The sequence below is a fragment of the Osmerus mordax genome, chromosome 7 (assembly GCF_038355195.1).
Source record: "Osmerus mordax isolate fOsmMor3 chromosome 7, fOsmMor3.pri, whole genome shotgun sequence".
Classification (NCBI taxonomy): Eukaryota; Metazoa; Chordata; class Actinopteri; order Osmeriformes; family Osmeridae; genus Osmerus; species Osmerus mordax.
The window spans coordinates 16,655,494-16,676,431 of record NC_090056.1 but is presented as its reverse complement, the minus strand read 5'-3'; the positions used below and the strand labels follow the sequence as shown (position 1 = coordinate 16,676,431).

Here is a 20,938-nt window from a genome sequence, read left to right as displayed (position 1 = left end):
TCTGGACTTTGCTTTATTGCACACTTGTCTGCAGTTGGAAGGCCTTTTGTCCAAGAAGTCCAATAAAACTCCCATTTGTTTTCTTCACTGTTTTCAAGGACGTCACATACTTGAGGGTACAACGAACACTTAACTCGGCACAGAATCGGTCTGAATCTCATGCAGATCACACAAGCGAGAAAAGAAGAGGACCAACAGAAGAAACAGATTAATGTTTGTTTTCATGTCTGTCATCTCACATCACTAGACAACCCTCAATATCTCTGCACCATCTTCACTATACACATTTGATTACTTGTCCTGTATTTAAATTACAATCGACTGTGTATGTTGTAATTGTGCCTAAAAATGTTTCGTTGTTGATTAGAATACCTCTGGGAAAACTATATTTGATTCTATTCAAATGAGAACCCTTCCTATTTTCAGTCATTTGCATGCTGGGTGGCATGACAACTCAAAACTGAAACCAAAAGCTTTAGGCTTGTTTCAACACATTCAAGACATATATATATGTCTATGGTTTCAACGGCACAAGCTGAAAATCAGGTAGGATTTTTTTGTGTTGGCATTCAATCTTCATGTACATTATTAGTGTATGTAATATGTTGACATTCAATGTGTGGGACTTTCTTTCACCTGTTTAATCTGGGACTCTGGGAATTGCCTTATCATTGATACACCAAAGGTTGTCTGAAGGTTACGTTCTTCGGGTCTAACATTTTCCTAAATGTTGTGTTTAAACTATCTATTAGGCTTAAGTTCCATATTAATTAGATTATCTGTCATCACAAACAGGTTGAAATATTGCAGCACAATGAAGAGTGAGGCCATAACAGCTGTTCTCCTTCTACTCTGTGGTGGGGAAAAACTGCTTTTATAAAATATAAGCATACGTGTCACAGTTTTAAACAGTCAGACTATTGAAACTGAAACTTTCAAACAACGTCAAATGTGTTCACCTGTAATGAGGCTATTTCTTGTTGTGCAGCTCTGGATTTAAGTGTTTGTGGGACAATAGAGTTCCCCAGCCTCCACTCAGAAGTATCTGGTAAACTCATTTCTCAGACAAAAGACTGCCTCTATTTGCAACCAATGTCCATTTCATGTCATTTGTTATACATAACTTTGTTTGATCTTTTAGACTGTATTAACCTGCGATGTGTCAGAGGAATCAAGGCCTGCCGAAACACACACGGAAAATCTCTTACAAGGAATCTGAAAGGTGATCCCCATGACAGGACATCTATGACATATTCAGTGTCATCCAAAGTAGCCTTTTATATCCTTTACACACTAGCAAACTCGTTAATCCCTTTTTGTTTTTGTATTAGGATGTGTTGTACAGAAGTGTAAAAGAATTGCCAACATCTGTATCAAAGAGCTTCTGGAACCAATCATGCCTCAGTTAGGTGAGATGATGTGGGAAGTGAGACTGTTCTGCTTAAACATTTGAATACAGTATATAGGTAATATAACAACTTTTCTTTGTGTTTCTCCCATCCAGAGTCACTGTATCCCCAATCTTCATTATTTGTGAATCAGTATGCAGGTATTTAGCTCATTTGAAATAAATACAATATCATAGAAAACATGAGGTGTGTGTGTAACCAAGGTCTCTCTCTCACCATAGACACATTTATTACTGAAATCACTGACTCATTTCTTCACTGCTGGGTTGAAACAGACCAAGCCAAACACCTAGGTAATGAAACATTTAGTAGTCAAGTATTTGAGTAGTTGAGAAAACATTGCTGTTTTTAATTTCAAGGTTGACTAAGAAACATTTACAGCTAGAAAATGTGTATTCACTTTATATCTTGCAGTGTGTTTTGGGAACAGACTTCTAGATGTTGCCCAGCCACTCATCAATGCTGCATCTAAACTCCTCATCAGTCATGGAGGTTTCAATCACTGGATTTCAGTTACATTTTCTAGGAAGGGAGAATATTACTTTACATCCTTTTATTACAAAATATTACTGTTTTTCCTTTCAGCATATGTTTCCTGCTGGCTTACTCAATCTCTGAGAGGCTTTGTGAATTGCACTGATCATCTCGATGATAAGTACTTCAAGGAGCTAAGTAAGAGATGGGCTATACTGGGTATAGACATTCTCTGTAACAGATGTTCCATGTGAATGTATTTAATGATGGATGTACATATATATACATATGTGTATGTATATACATCTTATTTAGACTGATATTAATGGATTATCACATCACTGAATTCAGTTTTAACCCCACCCAACAGAAATCATTGCAGAAAGAGAAATGCGACAGAATACAATAAGTAAGTTAACTCATCTACTGCAAACATTTCTGTTCCTTTAAACAGATGAATCTGTTCAGGTGACACGATACATCTGTTATTAAAGATTATCTTCCATCATTTGTTGCAGGATATGTCACATGCGTCAGCAAACCTTATGAGAACTGGAACTACTGTAAAGAATTTATTGATACATTTTTGGGTGAGTAATGAGGGATTTAAACTATTGAATTAAAGATGAAATATTGATCAGTGTGGGAGAATTTCATATTGTATTTGTCTGGGTTGATCTAGCATCATCATCTACAAGAAGACAACAGTACAAAGGTATAGATTAACAAAGCATTCACCCAGGAATTTAATTGCGCTACATCTGACGTGAATTAAACAAAATACATTCTCCATATGATTTTAATTCCAGACTACATGATATGTTCATTCCACAAAGTAATTTTGGCAACAGCTAACTGCTGACTTTACAAGGTAATAAGCTTTCAAATGATAAAATTGTAATAGTATTAATTTTACTGCCTACTTAAATTTCTAGTTTAAGCTTGAATTTCAATCTTAAATTATGTATACTGTTTTTTTTCTAACCAGTAGGTTTGAAGATCTGTGATGAGATCATGCAGAACCTGGGTATGATGGAGAATACCAATAAATTTCTCTTCTTAACCATGAGCATTAATTTGAAATTGTGTGACCTTTCTTAAATGCAGTTATGTTTAATTGGTTTTATTATCATAGCTTACGGTAATACTAGTTAGCTGTCATTGTCAGCAGCCCAACTGTTGTTTCACCTATTGCTAACTACACCTAGTGTTTAGTTAACATTAAACAGTTCTAATGTAAACTCATGGATATCAGCATGTTTAAGAAATTGAAAGTAGGGAGGTTGCCTGCATTTAGTGCAATTTATTGTGTTCATAGATAACACACTGCTGACTTGGTGTATAGTTGAAAGTTGATTTTAAACTTCTTCCTTAAATCAGTCACTCAAAGCCAATTTGTATAAAAAGGCTCGAAAATGACTTCTGCAGATATTATAATGATAATCTCTTATCTCTGCACTTTTTAATCCTCACCCCTCAAACGTTCAACATTTAAAAAGGCAATGCATTTGTTATTATATATCTAACCAAATGTTACTTGTTTATCAAAATACAATCTTCTTTGGGACTAATGTAATGAAATGTCATGACACATGGTGAATTAAATGGATGCCAAAGTGATGTAAATGTTCATGCAAATACAATTTTGCATGTGTAGAGCATTATCCCCGTTTTCCTAAGCAAATATTATATCAAAACCATGCAGAAGCCAAGTGATCGACACCCCCCCCCCCCCCCACACACACACACACACACACACAATACTGTAGCAAAATAATTCAGATTTTCTAACAATTAATAAAATACCTGTTGATGCAGTTTTATTTAGCCACTGGTCAAATAAGCATTTTTCCTTGTCATTATATTGAAAAATGTGCCTATTCTCAAACAAACTAAATATACAGATAAACCTGTATAATTCATGGAAATATTAAAAATAACTAAAATAAAACTTTTGAATCACCACCATGTGCTAATCAATAAACTGAACTATCATAATGGTCTGTGTTTGTAAGCTTGAAAGGAAAATTCTGTACATACCTAATCTTTTCCCTCCAAGTAAAAAAAGGAAAGAACCTGCCAAGTGATGGATCTTTGTTACATTAACCATTGATAAGAGTAAGAACAGACAATGACTGTAACAATAAAAATAATACTTATAATAATTTAGTTAACTTAACAGTACTCTATGCAGATTACCTTTATTCTTGTGGGATAGCAAAAACAAAGTCCTGGAGATATGGAGTTTTCCTGCGGTAACGCAATTCTTGAGCATTATCAACATTTTCTAATAACATGCTTCCAGTAAAATTCAAATAGGTTTCAGGTCTTGGGATAACCATACCTGCTTCAAATTCCTCAAGATAAATTATTCTCTAGCAGCCTGTCAAAAAAAAATGTTTGAGCTGCAATTGTCTTTTTGCCCAAATGTACCAGTGGTATCCTGTATCTTTGGTGACCCCATTCATTTCCCACCATGTCTTTATTTAGGAGACTCCCCCAGCAAGTGGATGATGAGTTCATAGGTGGAGAGCACAATGGCTGTGTTGGGTATCTGTCTGATGAGCTGTGGAATGAGTCCTCTGTAAAAAGCAGCGTAGCCTTCCTCTACTGCTACCAACCTCCCCGTCTGGAAGAAATACTTGTACTTGCTGCCTTCTTCTCGCAGTCTTGTCCGAATTACCTCTGAAAAGATGCAGAGGAACAGTAGAAATTAGATATACTATTCGTCAATTCATTACATATAGGATAGCACATCCTATCAGTGCTTACCGTGGGGGTAGGCTATGCAGGATGCACAGCCCTTTGAAACAGCAGCAGCCATCATCAGACCCAGGAAGACTGATGCTCCTTTCTCTGTGTCACTGTTTGGGGATGTGAAGCGACGCTCAGTTAGGTGTTTCTTCAGCGTCTCATAGATGAGGAAGCAGATCATCGTTTCCGAGATCCCGGCGTAGGACGCGGTAAGGCCTCGGTAGAAGCCCCGGATCCCCTCTGTTCTGTAAACGTAGCGGGCACACTGCATTGCATTCATCTTCTTCTCTCCTCGTGCTCTGAGGGGGAGGGCAAAGAATGTAATTTTAGGATCCAAATACGCTTTTAATTTTTTTTTCAAACTGTACTTTTGCGATCTCTGGACGAACCTTCAAATGACAGCATTTTTGGGTTTTAACCCACTTAGTTAAACCAATATTTACTTAATCTAAAATACTAATTTAGAGTTTTTAAACTGGTTAAACCCAATGTATGACAACTAACAGGTAAAATATTTTGTTTCTCATATAGAACCATACGTGACCTCATTCATACGATTGCTCATGTGCTCTTAGCTGAGTAAATATAGACTCTTCCTCTCAATGCACCAGGCTGCGTCAGCATGGGTATTTATGGACGGTCACATGCTAGATCATGCGCACCGCCAAGGACTTTCCCTGTCCCTGTCAAAGGTTAAATCACAGAATTGAATGTGGTGACAATAAAACACTACCTAGACCCACCTAGGACTCCTCAGAAGTAAAACTCCTGAACACACACACGCTGGAATTACAGTCTCATAAAAAGTAACAAGTGAAATAAGTTTGTACACACTTTTTTTCCAACTGCATCCTGGTCTTGACCATCCAGATGGGGTTCATAAGAGAGTTTGTAACAAAGGCTAAAACATGAAAGAAATAGAGGGGTCATGTTACCACATGGGAAAAAAATCGTTTTCTGACAGGAGCAGCATATGCTGAGATTGTAGCTTTATGATTTCATTTGGTACAAAAGACAGGTGTTGGGAGCCTTGTCATTCTTCTCTTCAACCTGCACGTGGAGTAATTGTGTGCTAACCTGACGTTGTATGCAATAAACACTCACCTGCAAACCCTGCCGAAGACATGTGCACCACCCCACTGTTAGGAACAAAGATGCCATTGAATGTCTCTTTTGACTTCTTGTAGGCAGCAAAATAGATAGCTCTGGAAATCAAAGAGGGTACATTAAAATCTGCTAAAGAATCTAGCTAAATATAATCCTAAACCTTAGTTAGGCATGCGTCTTTAACAAGGGAGCGTTTTGAAAACGGCACAGTGTGTTTATGTAATCATCACATGGCTGCTGCAGTGAATCATTACAGTCTGTTCAGAGCAGTCGGTTCACGACTGCCTGCCCTCGCCCTCTCTCTCCGTTATGCTTCTGGAACAACCCGTGTCAGAGCACCAGAATGAGCTGAATAAGCACTGGGAGAGAGAGAGAGAGGCCTCTGGACCTATTCTGAAAGTGGGCCTTTGAAAGTTGGGCAATGGAGCAGCCAAGTCTCTGACCAAAAGGGTGTTTCTTTCAATAACCACTCATTTATTCTTTGGATATGCATATCCATTAGGCCACTGGTTTACTGTGAGTGTTTCTTAACAGTACAGTACACCAAGGCCTGGACCCAAGATAATCATGCATGAAAGATACAAACGTAATGAATTAAAAGGAAAATCTTATCAGCTCAAAGATAAATGTGCAATGCACTATCTAGCATTTTTTCTGAAACTGGTATTACGGTCTGTTTTGATGACACCGTTTTAGCCCCATTGTTGGCATTCTCACCATGAATGCTTCAACTTCCCTGCTCCCTTGGTTACATTGACATCTTAAAATATTGTGACGGTTGCATGCATGGTTTCTCAACAATGCTACACTGATAAAGCAGACATTTACATTTAGTCATTTAGCAGACGCTCTTATCCAGAGCGACTTACAGTAAATACAGGGACATTCCCCCGAGGCAAGTAGGGTGAAGTGCCTTGCCCAAGGACACAACGTCATTTGACACGGCAGCGACCTTCTGATTACTAGTCTGATTCTCTAACCGCTCAGCCACCTGACTCGTTCCTTGCATTTTAACCCTCGTGCTGCCTTCGGGTCACATGACCCAAAGGTTCATAACGAACCATTGTTGTGTTTACCCAATACAAAAACAAATAAAAATAATTTTCTTTTAACCATTCCAAATGTGGGGGGTCTGAGACAGCCCGACAGTTAAAAGAAAATGCTTCCCTTTGTTTTTGTATGAGGTAAATTTGTCGCAATACGACGGTGGGTCACAATGACTGATGGGTCAGAATGACCCGAAGATAACACAAGGGTTAAGAAAGGTTCCAGTTTTGGGTCCCTTCTCTCAAAGCTTGAAGGGGAAATGGAGCTAACGGTGGATTCTGATCAAGTAGCCCATCAGTATCAACATGGTGTTACATTGGCCAAAAATCACCCTTTCCAAATGCAGACAATGTTCAATAGTATAAATTACCGTGAAGGAGCAACACCAACTAGATTGGGCCCCAGGCCACGGAAAAGAGATCTTGGTCCCTCTTTTTCTAGAATTGACCTGGAACAGAAAACAAATATACTGTGATTTAAAAACACACCCACAGGTTAACTGAACACATCTATTTGATTATTCCTGAACCTTGTATCGAACAACTGAGCTTATGTCAACTTAACTGAGGCTAAACGTACATGCGTAAATGATCACTAGCTTTTGAGTAAAACCAACATTGCCCTGTGACACTCTCCACCATGTTCATAGGCATTTGTTATGAACAGGCCTCTGCTGTGTACATTTTAGAAGGAGTGCACCATGAACCCTGTCTCCCCTGGTGGGCTGACAAACAGGGTACATCGTCACTCCTTAAAATTATAACCAGACTGACCTTTATTCCACAAAACACACTAACAGGGCTGGGGGGAGTTGATAACTAATGCGCAAGTTAAGCTCTATAAAGTACACCTGTAACTGTTTGCACATCTCTATCACTTAACACCCATTGTAGAAAAGAAATGCAAAAGGGTTTCAATGGTGCCTGGGTGTCAAAAGCCAATATGGTATTGTGATACCAAAATGGTTTCCTATTGACTCATTGTCAAAGAAAATGCAGAAATGATCACTGGAAAAACCAGGATTAAAGGGTTAACCTATTCCTGAGCCTCATAGGGAAATTAAATAACCTCAGGGGGTGATGGATGAAAGATTAAGCAGTCTTTAAAACTAGGCTTAACATTTTAATTGCAACATCCCGAAATTCAAAGAAAAATAAATCTATCAAGGAAGCGGTTACATCGCAAGTTTATGATCTCCAAATCGCTCATCCGAGTCCAGTCCAAACCGGTTTAGGGAAATGGCCCCAGCAGGCCTTGAGGTGAGTAATATGAGACTGTGGCAACGACATCACAGGCACATCTTTTCCCACGTGTTCATTTCTGCACGCAGTGGTGCTGTGGTAACCACCTCCCCGAAACAGGCCTCAGGAGAGGGGCAGACAACTCAATAGGTGCCTGAATTCAAGTGGGTGACACGGGTGAGGGATGGCAGGGTATGGTTGGGTAGATGTGAGCAGGGTGGAGGGGTGAAGGGTCTCTGGTCAGACTAGGAGGGGACCTGTTAAATACCACTGTACAGATAGAAACACATTGTTTATTCAGCCTGCTGTGCAGCCACATCTGGCCATGAGCAAAAACAACAACATCCCTATGGCAACATTGCCATGACCACACATCTGGGTTTGGATACATTAGCAGGCTCCTTGGCAACTAGCCACTGTGACAGCACTATCAACACACACACAGGCAATCTAGAACTGACAGATCTTTTTGGTTTCCCTTCCCCAAGTCAACATGGTAGGTTTAACATTCAAGATTGTCATGTGTGTCAGCACACAGCAATACCAGCAACAGGATCCAGCTTACCGTAAGACCTGCAGCAGGCCTGGGGTGACCGTCCCTGGTCGGATGACTCCAGCGCCACTGAGGGTGCCCAGCTGGACCTGGAAGACTGGCCTAAGCGAAAGACCCGAGGACTGCAACCGGGTTTTCAGCACCTCCAGGGGGCAGGTCATAATTGCTCCCACCGTGCCACTACATCTGGAAAACACCGTTTATGCTCAGTTTAATCATCAGAAGGCACACACAAAATGACCGCCCCCCTCCTAGAACAATTTCAGTATGTGTTGGTTAAAAAGTAAAATTAAAAAAAAATAATAATAATAACACTTTGAATACTCGAGAAATCCGGTATTAACAATGTGACTCAAATTTCAGCACTCCATGCATGTTATTTAACACAGAACATTATTATTATTTATTTTTTTGTGAACTAAAGCCTAGGCCATGTTCTATGCTCTTATAAAAGACAGTAAATTCCTCTGTCAAAAGTTTGTAATTCAGTGAATCCACACCTCTCCCTCAAGGTCAGAAGGTTCATAAGATAACTGTTAAAAAGGGACAGTGGGGCAATCTTATTTTGCTCTACAGGCCTTAAATGGGGACTTTAAACAGTCTGCCTTGCAAGAGACAAGCTTAGTACAAGGTAAAGGCAGCTTAGCCTAAGTGTCCCTTTAGAAGGTCTGGAGGACAATGTCCTGTAGTGGACAGGTTAAGGCTAGATCTTCATTTACAAGCTTAAGCTACCCAGTGGGGTATAAAAACAGGCAAACTAGGGACAAGAATTTGGTTAGGCAACTTTGCATGTAGTCTGACCAGTTTTGCCATGGAAAAAGAAAGTAGTTTGCAGTCAAGTGAGCTAGTTGTGTAATTTAACATTTCATAACAAATAATCTACATTTTAAATGTTTCCGAGTTAAGATTCTAGGACAATTGTTGTTGGCTACGTTTTTACGCCCAATCATAATGAGGAATATCATATTAAACTAGAAAGGCATTTCCTGCTGAAAATGCGTTGGAATTTTTTACGGCAATTTATATTTTATTGTATATTTAATTCTACTCTAATCCCACTTATGTACCCTTAGTATAGTTAGTCCACATATTTAAATTTTTGGTATATGTTTATTTTATGCACCTTCCTGCCAAAGCAAATTCCTTGTCTGTGCAAACTTTCATGGCTAATAAATCCCTTTCTGATTCTGAATGCTGAAATTATTTTTCTTAAATTGCAGAAAATACAGAAGTGAGAAAATACCCGCAAGCTGAAATGAATGTCAAGAAATGTGTGAGTCACACAAAAGAGGCAGTGTGGAAACTGAACTGCATCATCTAACAACGCTAAGAGCTGAAGTATCTTGGAATAAATAGAAGAAGTTGAATAAAGATTCAAAGAACAATACTTGGAATGCTGAAGCAGCATTCCAACAATGACTGTATACACCTGGTTAGTCTAGCTGACATAAGTGTATCTAAACAAAATGGAAAAATGCCAGCCAACACGTTAAATTGATACTTATTGATGCTAATACATGCTAAGCTACGAAAGGCAGGCTAGTGCAGACTTTGGAGGATCATATTATGCAACACTGCCCTGAGGACATATTCTAAGGTCAGACTACGAACAGAATCCGCCACTTGCCAGACAGCTCAGGACCCTGGCAAGATAAAGGACCAATAGCTTCAGGTGAAACATGTTCATATTTATTGCTCAACAATCGTGTCATAACATACTAGTTATTTGTGTTTAAATTAATGGTAAACTGTTCAACTGTCACTGACTCACGAGCTAGTCACATTTAGCAACGTTAGCTCGCTACGCTAGCTAGCAATAGCTGGCCGTAGTCGTCAAGGCAGAGTACTAAGCACCCACGCAGCCGATTGACTATCTCGCATCCTATGTCTGTGTAATGTAGAAAACAGTTATCTCTAGATCACTTGTAGTTTAAACTACGCTAGTTAGCTAGCTTAGCTGTGCTAGTTTTAAGACACCGGCCGGTAGTATTTTAGCCTTACTGTAGCTGTCTAGCTACATGTAGCTAGTTATTTAAGAAGCCTGTCTGAAAGTTTAGCATCACTAACAGATAACTCAAGTTGAAAACGGAATGTTTTAACAAGATATAGCTAGCTACCTAGCTATACAATTTTGTTCCACGACACGAACACGTTTCACTCGCGCAAATAGTGAGCCGATATAGCCTACGATAAATACATTCTGGTAGGAGGACCTTCTGCATACTGCTTAACGTTATTCTTAGAATTAACAAAAAAACACTTACCCCCCTGCGAAGAGATGCAAAAGTGTGTCTTTTTGCACCATTTTTAATCTTTGACCATACTCCTTTTGTACCTCTCAATGTAAGTAAGGCAAACTGAAACAGCTGGCCTGCTCAGTCGCAGCCGGTGTCCGGGTTTATGCTTTCCCAGTCAGTCCTGCGCAGTTTGCATAGAAAACACAAGCGTCATGGGGGCTGGTCAGGGGTGTTGTTCATGACGTAAGCAGGATATAACCTCTCAATTGTTGGATCAGAACAACACAGGTATAGTTAAAGGAATATAATACAATGTACAGTGGCTTTTTTTTCTTTTTCTAGAAGGCCCAAATTATATATTTATTGAACATGGGAAAGAGGACAAATCTTCCCTAGGCCAGTTGTATACAAATAAATGGGCAGGCCAAAATCTAGGTGACTTTATAAACAATAAACAGACACTTAAAAAATATTCTAAACAAGTATATTAATAAAAAATTGACATCAGATGTCTTTTATAGTAATCTCAGACTTTTTTCTGAGGAGGGAATAAGTTAACATTTGGAAGAATCTGGACAGGTCCCTTATTAAATACAACCATTATTTCAGATCATGTTGAATAGACGGCATGTCAGAATGTTAACCTGAACAGCTAGTTTAACAGTATTAAAATGTATTCATGATGTTAGTGGCACTGGGCTGCTGGACTAAGAACATACTGGTAACACTGGTTCTGTGTGTCCTGTAAATACTTTAGTTTTCATATTGTTTAAACACACCATCACCTTTTTTATTCAACAGCCAGCTCACATTACCTAGAAAATAGAGGCGAACAGCGTCAACTATGGGTAAACATGACACCATTACTTCTCCCAGTGGCATCTCACATGGTGTTATGGACTCACAGCCAATAGGAAGTGGAGGTGTGTATCTTGAAGTAACAGTGACTAGGGCTCATTCACACATATCTGTATGGGTTTAACCTACTGATAAAAAGTGACCAGGTAGTTTCTGTAAATGTGTACAGTGACCACATGTAGCTGTGTGTCAAAACATCCCAAAAAAATTATATTTTCTTAGTCCTGGGGGTAATTCCAGAAATCAGGTTATGCGACATGCAAGTTAACTATCCAGCTGATACAATAACATTGCTGTGCGTCAGCTGGAGAGAGAACTTAACAGGTAATAGGGGTGGACGGTATAGAAATATACCGGTATGAATTTTGACTACACCGTGCTAACCGCGGTTGAGCCTTCCAGAAATAAGACTCGTCACAGCCCCATTCATGGCATAAAATCACCGTACTGAACTTTAACACAAATGTCGCAATGTTTTGAATTTAAAAAGGCATTGAATACTTAATATTGAAATTTAAACACCACCGAATGTGTTGGTTTTGAATTTAACCTCTTTCAAATTGAAATATTAATTTATTTCATTGTAAAAATAAATAAATCAGATTCCAAATTCTAGGTTCGGAAATTCAGGTTGCTTAAATTCAAACAGTAAAATTCAGATCACAAAAAAAAATTCAAGCTTCAGAAGTTCAAATAGAACAAAATTCAGGCTGCTGAAATTGGAATAGTGAAATTCAGATCCCCCAAAAATTCAGATTGCAACATTCAGGATACCTCAGACCGAGGCCTCCCTCTTAAGACCCCAGCCAGGCAGTGATTGTATGACTGATCTGCATGTATGACTGCCTACAGCTACACCTGGATGAGAGGGGCCTGAGGAGAGAGGTCTGCCGTTGGACCCTTCTCGGAGAAGTGAGATGCTTCGATTGCATTCAGGCTTGATTGCCTTACCTATCCTTGGTATCCCGGATGTTGCCATCTCGATTTTTTTTTTGTTATCTGAATTTTCGAACCTTGAATTTTTGGATCAGATTCTTTTTTTTTTTACATGACAAAAAAATTCATATTTCAATTTTAAATAGGTGAATTCAAAACTAACAAATTCGGTGGTGTTGAAATGTAAATATTAAGTATTCAATGCCTTTTAAAATTCAAAACATGATGCTATGGAAGCAAATCAGTGACAAGATATCTTCCGCATCCGGGTATGTCATCAACCTGCTTTCTGGAATTCCCCCCAGGTTAGTCTAACTCTGAAACTTAGTGGTAGAAGCATTGGATTTCCTTATTGAGCCAGGAGAATTACTGATCAGCACGTTGGCTTTACCTGTCAACATGAGTAAGCAACAGTCTGGCAAGATTAAACATTTTCTTCATGCGCTTATGAAAGCTGTTTTTTGTTTGCCCAAGTAGTATTAACTTTCCATGTCCAGCACCTTCCCAATCCAAGAGAAAAGAAAGTAGAGTTGATGCACAACATAATTTATGATCAACTTTTACTAGGTAGTTACAATCTACATCAAGGAATACAAACAAAATGAGAAACTGCAAGCTAGGGTGAGCAAGTGTGTTGTACAGCTTATTCATGCTTTGCCCAATGACAAACAAGGAGTACATCTGCACATTTAAAAATACTACTATAAAAATGTATTGATGGGTATTTTGCCATATCTTGTTGACCCGACCCCCCCCCCCCCCTCCCAAAGTGGATGGGCTGGTAAGGATGATCAATGCACTGTATATTACAATGCATTCACACAAAAACAAAGAAATAGGTTACCTATTTAAAAAGGCAGCATATCAGACCTGCTTTTACAGCTCCCAAATTAATATTTAATAACCACTACCGTCCTGTATATATGCCAAAAGCAAAGAGGGACAACAATGAACATGTTCAAAGACTTTTGTACAATAATTGTATTGCTTGGCCAATAATAAAAAAAAATTAAAAAAAACTCCTGCTGTTTGCATGCTACAAATGACCACAACATTTCTTTTTGTACTTTGTTAATAAACAGCTCTTGGGTAATGGCATTGTGTTCACAGTCTAGGGTGCCGAAACAGTATAGAAACAGGCACTTTAAATATTGCAGAGAAAACCTGATAGGGAGAACTATAACCTCTCTGCACTAAGGTACCAACACTTGAGTTTTACTGTGACAAACAGAAGTCAGATACTCTGTCCAGGAAACCCCAAAACTGTGCAGCATATACAGAGAGCTATAGATTCAACATAGATTAGCCAAACACCATATCCTAGCAGTGAGTGGGTTGTGAACAGTAACCTGACGTATTCTGGAAAATCTTCTAAAAAGACAGAACGACAAAAAAAAAGAAAAAAAAAAATCTGATTTTGAACATTTCACCAAGTGGAAATGTACAGTTTAAAAGGAGAACAGCGCCACCCTGTGATCAGAAACAATGCTGACATACCCCGACTAATCTCTGCCAGAGACTAGCATGTCAATAGAAAATATTCTAACTAACAGGATATTATTTACGCAGCCATCATATTATTAAAATTTCCGTATAGAGGTCTGGGTTAAAGCAGAGGTACCATCAAACTCAATTCACTGAAGAGACTGGAAGAGGACTGGCCAAAAGGCCCGTCACCATCTGGTCAGTATCTGCATAGTTTTCAGCCCATCACACACGCAAGTCCCACTTATATGATTGTAGTAAGCCATAAAAACAGGATCATTATTTTTAAAACTAAGACACCAGTAACCCCATCCAACCTGGGTGTGCTCAGGGATTTAGGTTATAACAGCCCTTAGTTCCGAGTGAACCCCGAGTCAGTTCTGGAGGCCCCCCGCCCCCCCCTCCCAGAGAGAGACAACGAAGAGGGGCAACACTGGGGTGTGTGCAGTGTCGTTACACGTGGCGGCAAGAGGTCATTGGTAGAGTAGGTAGTTCTTGAGGGAAGCTGGTAGGGGAAGGCCATGGATTTCTCCCAGGCGCTCCCTCCCCAGAGCCACCCTCACAGAGCGCCTGCAGAGGTCCATCAACGGGAGGGGCTCAGCTGTGGGCAGAGGACACAAACACTGTCACTTACAAAACTCACCAACAACTGTGTCATTTACGATCCATTTATAGGGTTTTAGAGACATTTCAGGTATTGGTTCATCTGGGCTGTTAGAGGGCGGGGAGTGTTTCGTCCTTTCCCTCATATAACAAATGTCCAAGCTGAAACAGAAATTTCTAAATTGTGTCAAGCTACCCCAATCCCCATGTGACATCAGGATGAAGAAGTGTTATGGCCCTGACACATACACTCCTAACTAATGTACAGCAAGGTTACGCTACACCATGTTCAATTCCTGCGGTCTCTGGGCCATAGGTTAAGAAGATTAAACAAATTATGTAATTGCACCTTTACCAGGTGTGGTCTTGGCAGGTTTGCATAATAGTTGGACAAGGGGTTTGGCAAACTGTACTTTGGTGCTCTGGGGTAACCTCAAATCGGCAGGTTCTCATTAAACCAATCCTTGGGCGTCACACCCATGTTCATTGCATCAATAAACACTGAAACCGGGTCCATGACCTAGTTATAAAATGACTGCCGTGGCCAACGTGCAGCCACTGTTACTCAAGCTTCCCTTGAGGGCGGCAGAAGAATGAAGGATTAGGACACAGTACAGGCAGGCAGAGATGTCAGTGTGGCTGGTACTTACGATCTAGTCCATTTATGTACCGGATTCGGATTTCACAGTGTCCCCACACTGCACTAACGACAGGATACAGTTTCCTGCCCTTCAGTCCTCGAAAAGCAACTCCTAGATACTGTCCGTCCACAATGTAACTAAGAGTCCCCTCGTCCATGTCCAACACTACCAAGAAGGAGTCAGGCACTATGAAGGTCTCGTCTGACTCCAGGAAGGCTGGGTAGGTTTTCCCTGTCTGGTTCTTGCCGTCATGGAATAGTTTATTCCTCCCCAGGTCCCAGCCCCAGGACTCATGGTTGTTCCCTATCAGGGCTGTGTAGCCTACAGAGTGCAGTGGAGCTTCACCCGTTGCCACGCCAACCACAGCATGCGTGCCCCGCTGACGCATGGCCCAGCTGATCTCCCAGACGTGCAGTCCCCGGGTGTAGCCCACCCGACCCCGGATGGCGTCTGTGCTCTGGGCCACGGGATGACGGTGGAACACCAGCTTGTTGTCGTCCTTGACGAAGATGTTGAGGGAGCGGTCGTCATTGTTCCATGAGTGCTCCACCTGGGCTTCCTGGTTGACCTGGGGCATGTCCAGCAGCAGGTCCAGCCGGGACGGCTTGGTGTGGTCCAGGGCCTGCAGCTCCAGCTTTAGGGGCCGAAACGCTGGATCCCGCATGTCGATGGTTTTAATGCCGCCTGGGACTTTCTGCCCCATGCTCCGGGTGGTTAGACCAGCACCCTCCTCTCCACCTCCTCAAAACGAAGAAAAAGGGAGGGGAACAAATCAATTTGTGCCCCTTTGCTCTCTACCTCCCACCACCCGTTTACCCAATCATGGGACTGACTTTGGTCCCGGCGTCACTAGTTGCCAAGAAACAGGGGTCAGGCTAGGTGTTGGTTTAGCCCACCTAGAGAGATTAGACAAAAGATGAGAAGAAAACGTTAATCATTACACACATACACTACTTGTATAAGAAGAAGACCTTCAAAAGGCATCAAAAGACACCGTGGCACCAATACAGGGGAATATTTGGTTCAGTGGGTTAATGGCCCTGAAATCTTCACCATGACCTCATCTGATGAGAACACAAAGGTACATAGAGTACAGTGTGCAGATGCTACAGTGCATGTTTGTATTTCATAATGGTTGGTGTTAACCCACAAGAGACCTTCACTGTCTGTTATTCAAAACACTTGAGTGGTTTCACATCCATGTGATCCCAGGGTAATACAAGATTGAGACTTCCTGAAAATGAGCAATGAAATTAAAAGAACGCTGTTCTGATCAAAACAAGTTAACTTAATCAGCCACTGCATATATCTATATAGATAGTGTGTGTAAAAGAATATTGAGCAGTACTTGGGAAGGAAGATGTCACTGTCAAATGCAACACAACCTTAAACTGACATTGACAATCAACTTTTCACAGCAAACAAGAGCAGTGAGTTCAAAATCTTACACATTGTTTCAGTCATGACGAAGCCTTTATGATTCACACCGTCTAGCCAGTTATCCTTAAAAACAAAATACAAAAATGCCCACACTGTTGTGCTATACACCATGTTCGCCAGCTAGTCAAACCAAAAACCCACCATTTCCAAAAATAGACAATATGGTCAAAAAAAATCCAGCCATTTCCTATTACATAGTTGTCTAGTCAGAAGATACAGGAAACGCAATAATAAAATGTCTGGCTTAAAAATATAAAACATGCTATGGCAGTGTTTTCAAGGGAAACATTGGTGGCAAAGACTGGACCACAAACTGTCAAACTGGCAGTGGATACGGCTGTAGACCTCAAGAGTTGGCGCCGTATGTCTGATGAGAACAAACTATACACTACATCTGTGACAATGTGACTGCATTTTATAACGCAACCAGATTAAGACTGACTCAAAAGCCATCAATACCTGCACGCCCTTTGCACGTTGTGTGCTCTGACACTCACAATTGATTCTTTATCATGTCATAATGAAAAAAGAAAAGGAAAACCCTACAGTTAGCGTACATCTGTTGCAATGCCATTCAGGGAACTGTGATACGTTGAAAAACTGGCTGCTGGGAAGGCCCCTCTAATTAAATTGTAGACAAGAGTTCATTGAGAAGTGTTTTGGCTCTTTTTCTAATGCAAGTAAACAACCGTTTAAATGGGTCATGTCTCCTCAGTGATGACAAAACGGGAAGGAAGGAAAAGCAAGCAGCGGGTGGTCAGCCTCTGAATGTAAACAATCTCTTTTTCAATGCCTGTCCAGCCTTCAGGGAGAGTGAAACATGTTCATTTGTACACTTTGAAACTTTGACACTGTTGAAATGTAACCATTTCCCCCTCAGTCCACTGCTGATAACTACACATCCTCAACATTCATAGTAAACAATGTTCAGAAACAGTCACAACCTCTAAGAATTTGATCCTTTGTCGCTTCAATCCTTGGAAAGGTAGCAGGGGCTTGTGTCGCGGTATTTGGGCAGGCATCCGACAGCCAGTTGGGGGTTCGCGGGCCCCTAGGTAGTGAGCTGATTGAAATGCCGGAGAGGCCTTGGTAGATTAGCTGAGCTGAAGCACCACTTGTCTTCTGCAAAATCTCACATTTTATACTTGTAATAAAAACCTGTTAATTAGGGGTGTAACGATACACTCAGCTCACAATACAACACGTATCACGATACTGGGTGTACGATACAATACGTATCACGATATTTTGAACAACATTTTAAATGAAACTGGAATTCAATTAATAGATGTTCTTTGTTGTACATACAATTTAGTTAACTCAGTTCATTTCAGTGAATGCAATGAATGCACGCATGACGCAGGTGCAGAGTAGGACACGCACTGGTAGCTCAACCAATAGGATCAAACGGACGTCACATTGTAAAAATATTGCCATAACTACGATACATATTGTAAAAATGTTGTATTGTGATATTGTTTCACGATATATTGTTACACCCCTACTGTTAATTCAACCCACACCTTGGTAATGTGTGATTCACTAGATTGTTTTTGTCATGGAGTTTGTCATGGAGTTTTCAATGGACAACTATACTCCCATCGAGACTACCCATTTAGCCACTTTTTAATTAATTTGAAGAATTCCACTGAAATTCTAAGTAGTAAAATTAAAGCTGGCATGAGTAGATCAAGGTATAAAGCATTTTAAGAGTTACCATGGTTCTAAAGACAGATTACTTCAGTAGCGTTGTCAGGACCACCTGCATGCAATTGGACCAATTAGACCAGATTAAAATCTGCATTGCCAACCTTTTTGGCATAACAGCCTACATATTTTCGACCTCATTTACGGGTACTAAATGTAGTTATTAACCTAACCACTTTCGCTTGTAGTTACTGTGGTAGAATCCTGTGGGTATAGCGTAGCCTAGCGTAGCCAGGATGAGTCCATGCGCGAACATTCGGTCAGCACGCGCCAACAACAATCAATGTTGACTTGTAACATTGAAGGCTATGCAATCGTTCCGCGTATGGCTACTTTGTTACACAGGAAGTACATCGCTAACATTTTAGCCACACACAGGCGCGGCACAAAAACACAATCTCCTAACATTCCAGCGATAATTATGATTACATTTCAGCTAAAATGTGTGTTTTACAAATTCTGTACTGCAACAAGCAACATTTTATAGCCATCTCGAACATAATAATGAACATAGAAAACCATGAACAAACTCGAAAATCCACGCTAAAAGGCACCGTATATATCATAGGCGGATATCAAACTCACCTTGGCAAGAGTCTTATGAAAACAATAAAATAACAGATAGAATATTAATATGTGACTTCTCATTCCCGGCCTACTCCATGTCTGTTCGTTTCATCCCTCCTCTTTCCTCTTTTGGGTTGAACATGAATTAGGTAAAATGATGGCTGCTGTAACATCTATCCAGTCACGTGGTAAATAGCTCCCAGCTGCTGCACTAGATTAGGACCTCCCTTGGACGTCTTGACCGTAGAAATAGCCTACTATATAGCCTAATGGAGTATACAATGGTCGTTATGTTAAGGACTTGTGTTGATGACTTGGAGAGCACGGGTTGATATAATTTGACGCTCGTTATGAGTAACTTGACTTTTCACAAACGTTGCATTCTTAGTAATTACTTCCTGACCAAGAAGTATATTGATGAACCCTTTTTAAACTTTACTATTGGATTGGGGCATCCAAATTGATGAGGGTTACGAAATGTAAAAAAAATTATAAATGTTTTCAGCACAATGTGTAGATTATGATTTAAATAACAAATTGGACTTTGGTTTTGCAACGTAAATGTACGCTGTACAGGTGTTTTCGGAAATTTGTTATTTTTAAATATTGAGAGAAAAAGATTTATTTAACCTTTTGCAAAAATTAATATTAAAGAAAATAGTTTAAAATTTAGGCCCTAAAGTTTGACTAGTAATTTGACCCAGATTCACCATAACATAATTGGACATAATTAAAGTATCTCAACTGATGTCAGAAGGATGCATCCCTGGATGGGAAGTGACGAGTTGAACATCCCCTGCCACTCTAGTGCTCACTCCCAGGCAGAACGTCCTGTAAAGTAAAGCCATCCTGGTAGAACTGAATTCACTCAGAGGTAAAGAAAAAAAAAAGTGATGGTAGAGGGTCAATCGAGATGAATCGCTTTCATCCTTTATAAATCAACTATAGCAGGTCTGATGTCATCCCATTGAATTTATATCTCTGCATACAAGCGAGTGTATGTCCTGATGAGTCAGTGAAAAGAGTGTACCAGCGTCCTCCTGAAACAGTGGCGTGCCACAGTGTGATATCGTGTTAATCTGTTGCCATCTAGTGGCTGTATCCTACACATTCATCCGAATACATTTTCGTTTCTGATTGACACTGAATTGAATTTAGTATACATTCTTGTTTAGATGTTCTCAAACCTTAGTCTAGAATTACAGTCACTAGACATGAGAACACACCAACAAAAGTGGCATAGGACAACAACTATTTGGATAAACCAAACCTCCCCATTGCTTTCCATGAAGAGGCATAGGGTCTACTCTGCTGAAGATTCCACAGAAACCTCTTGCCTTACCAACAAATTAAATACTTTTGATTCAATGATTAAAGGATACAAATTCTCTCAGCTAATATTTCATACAAACAATCCTCTTTATATTACTGTGACAACCATACCCTAGCACGCAAATGACCTTATTTGTCCACCGAGCATCGTGTCTGAAGGTAATATGGCTCATTTTACATCTCTAGCAAAGAGCATAGCTCAATGACTTGAATTACCCTCTGCTCAGCTGTCTGAGAGAAAAAATTCCATTTTCCTTTTGGGCCAGGGTGCAAAGTGCTGAGGAGGGTGATATCTCTGGCCAGGCTATGGCGACCCACACGCTGTGGGTGGAGTTAAGACATGCTTACTGCCTGCCTTTTAAAAACCATCATTTCAGCAGGATCGATAGGACGTCCCCACTCCACAGATCACAGAGTGATCTGCCTCTGTTGGACAGCACATGTGGCTGGCAGCATGCAGACAAGTCACAGCCACAAAAGCCAAGGTGAATGATGACGGGCTGCTTTGGACATACACTCAGCTCCTTCTATTTATTGTTCCCAGGTG

The 20,938-nt window shown here is 40.3% G+C and overlaps 3 protein-coding genes across 9 annotated transcripts; 1 reads left to right on the top strand and 2 right to left on the bottom strand.

Moving 5' to 3' along the window:
• Positions 1-78: 78 nt before the first annotated feature.
• Positions 79-2,959, top strand: LOC136945752 (uncharacterized). Of its 2 annotated transcripts, XM_067239769.1 has the most exons (15): positions 79-213; positions 427-546; positions 796-857; positions 989-1,048; positions 1,142-1,222; positions 1,332-1,409; positions 1,505-1,549; positions 1,631-1,702; positions 1,824-1,901; positions 1,995-2,081; positions 2,254-2,292; positions 2,402-2,473; positions 2,566-2,598; positions 2,693-2,754; positions 2,872-2,959. In XM_067239769.1, exons 3-14 carry the CDS (start codon positions 815-817, stop codon positions 2,743-2,745), a joined length of 741 nt encoding a protein of 246 aa, XP_067095870.1. In that variant the 5' UTR covers positions 79-213; positions 427-546; positions 796-814; the 3' UTR covers positions 2,746-2,754; positions 2,872-2,959. The 2 variants fall into 2 exon arrangements, with proteins under 2 accessions (XP_067095870.1, XP_067095869.1); XM_067239768.1 differs by lacking the exon at positions 427-546 and having other exon boundaries at positions 99-213.
• Positions 2,960-3,681: 722 nt separating this feature from the next.
• On the bottom strand, positions 3,682-10,998 carry slc25a33 (solute carrier family 25 member 33). The gene is made up of 7 exons (XM_067240514.1): positions 10,850-10,998; positions 8,598-8,771; positions 7,162-7,239; positions 5,742-5,842; positions 5,472-5,538; positions 4,656-4,936; positions 3,682-4,568 (listed from the first exon to the last, which is right to left on the bottom strand). The coding sequence occupies exons 1-7, from the start codon at positions 10,888-10,890 to the stop codon at positions 4,366-4,368; spliced, it is 945 nt and encodes a 314-aa protein (XP_067096615.1). The 5' UTR covers positions 10,891-10,998; the 3' UTR covers positions 3,682-4,365.
• A 2,161-nt stretch (positions 10,999-13,159) lies between these two features.
• spsb1 (splA/ryanodine receptor domain and SOCS box containing 1) lies at positions 13,160-19,185 on the bottom strand. 6 transcript variants are annotated; one of them, XM_067240710.1, is made up of 5 exons: positions 19,078-19,184; positions 17,730-17,929; positions 16,179-16,241; positions 15,355-16,086; positions 13,160-14,702 (listed from the first exon to the last, which is right to left on the bottom strand). In XM_067240710.1, exons 4-5 carry the CDS (start codon positions 16,046-16,048, stop codon positions 14,575-14,577), a joined length of 822 nt encoding a protein of 273 aa, XP_067096811.1. In that variant the 5' UTR covers positions 16,049-16,086; positions 16,179-16,241; positions 17,730-17,929; positions 19,078-19,184; the 3' UTR covers positions 13,160-14,574. The 6 variants fall into 6 exon arrangements, with proteins under 6 accessions (XP_067096811.1, XP_067096813.1, XP_067096810.1 ...); XM_067240712.1 differs by having other exon boundaries at positions 17,730-17,870; positions 19,078-19,177; XM_067240709.1 differs by having other exon boundaries at positions 17,730-17,943; positions 19,078-19,172.
• Between the last annotated feature and the right edge of the window lie 1,753 nt (positions 19,186-20,938).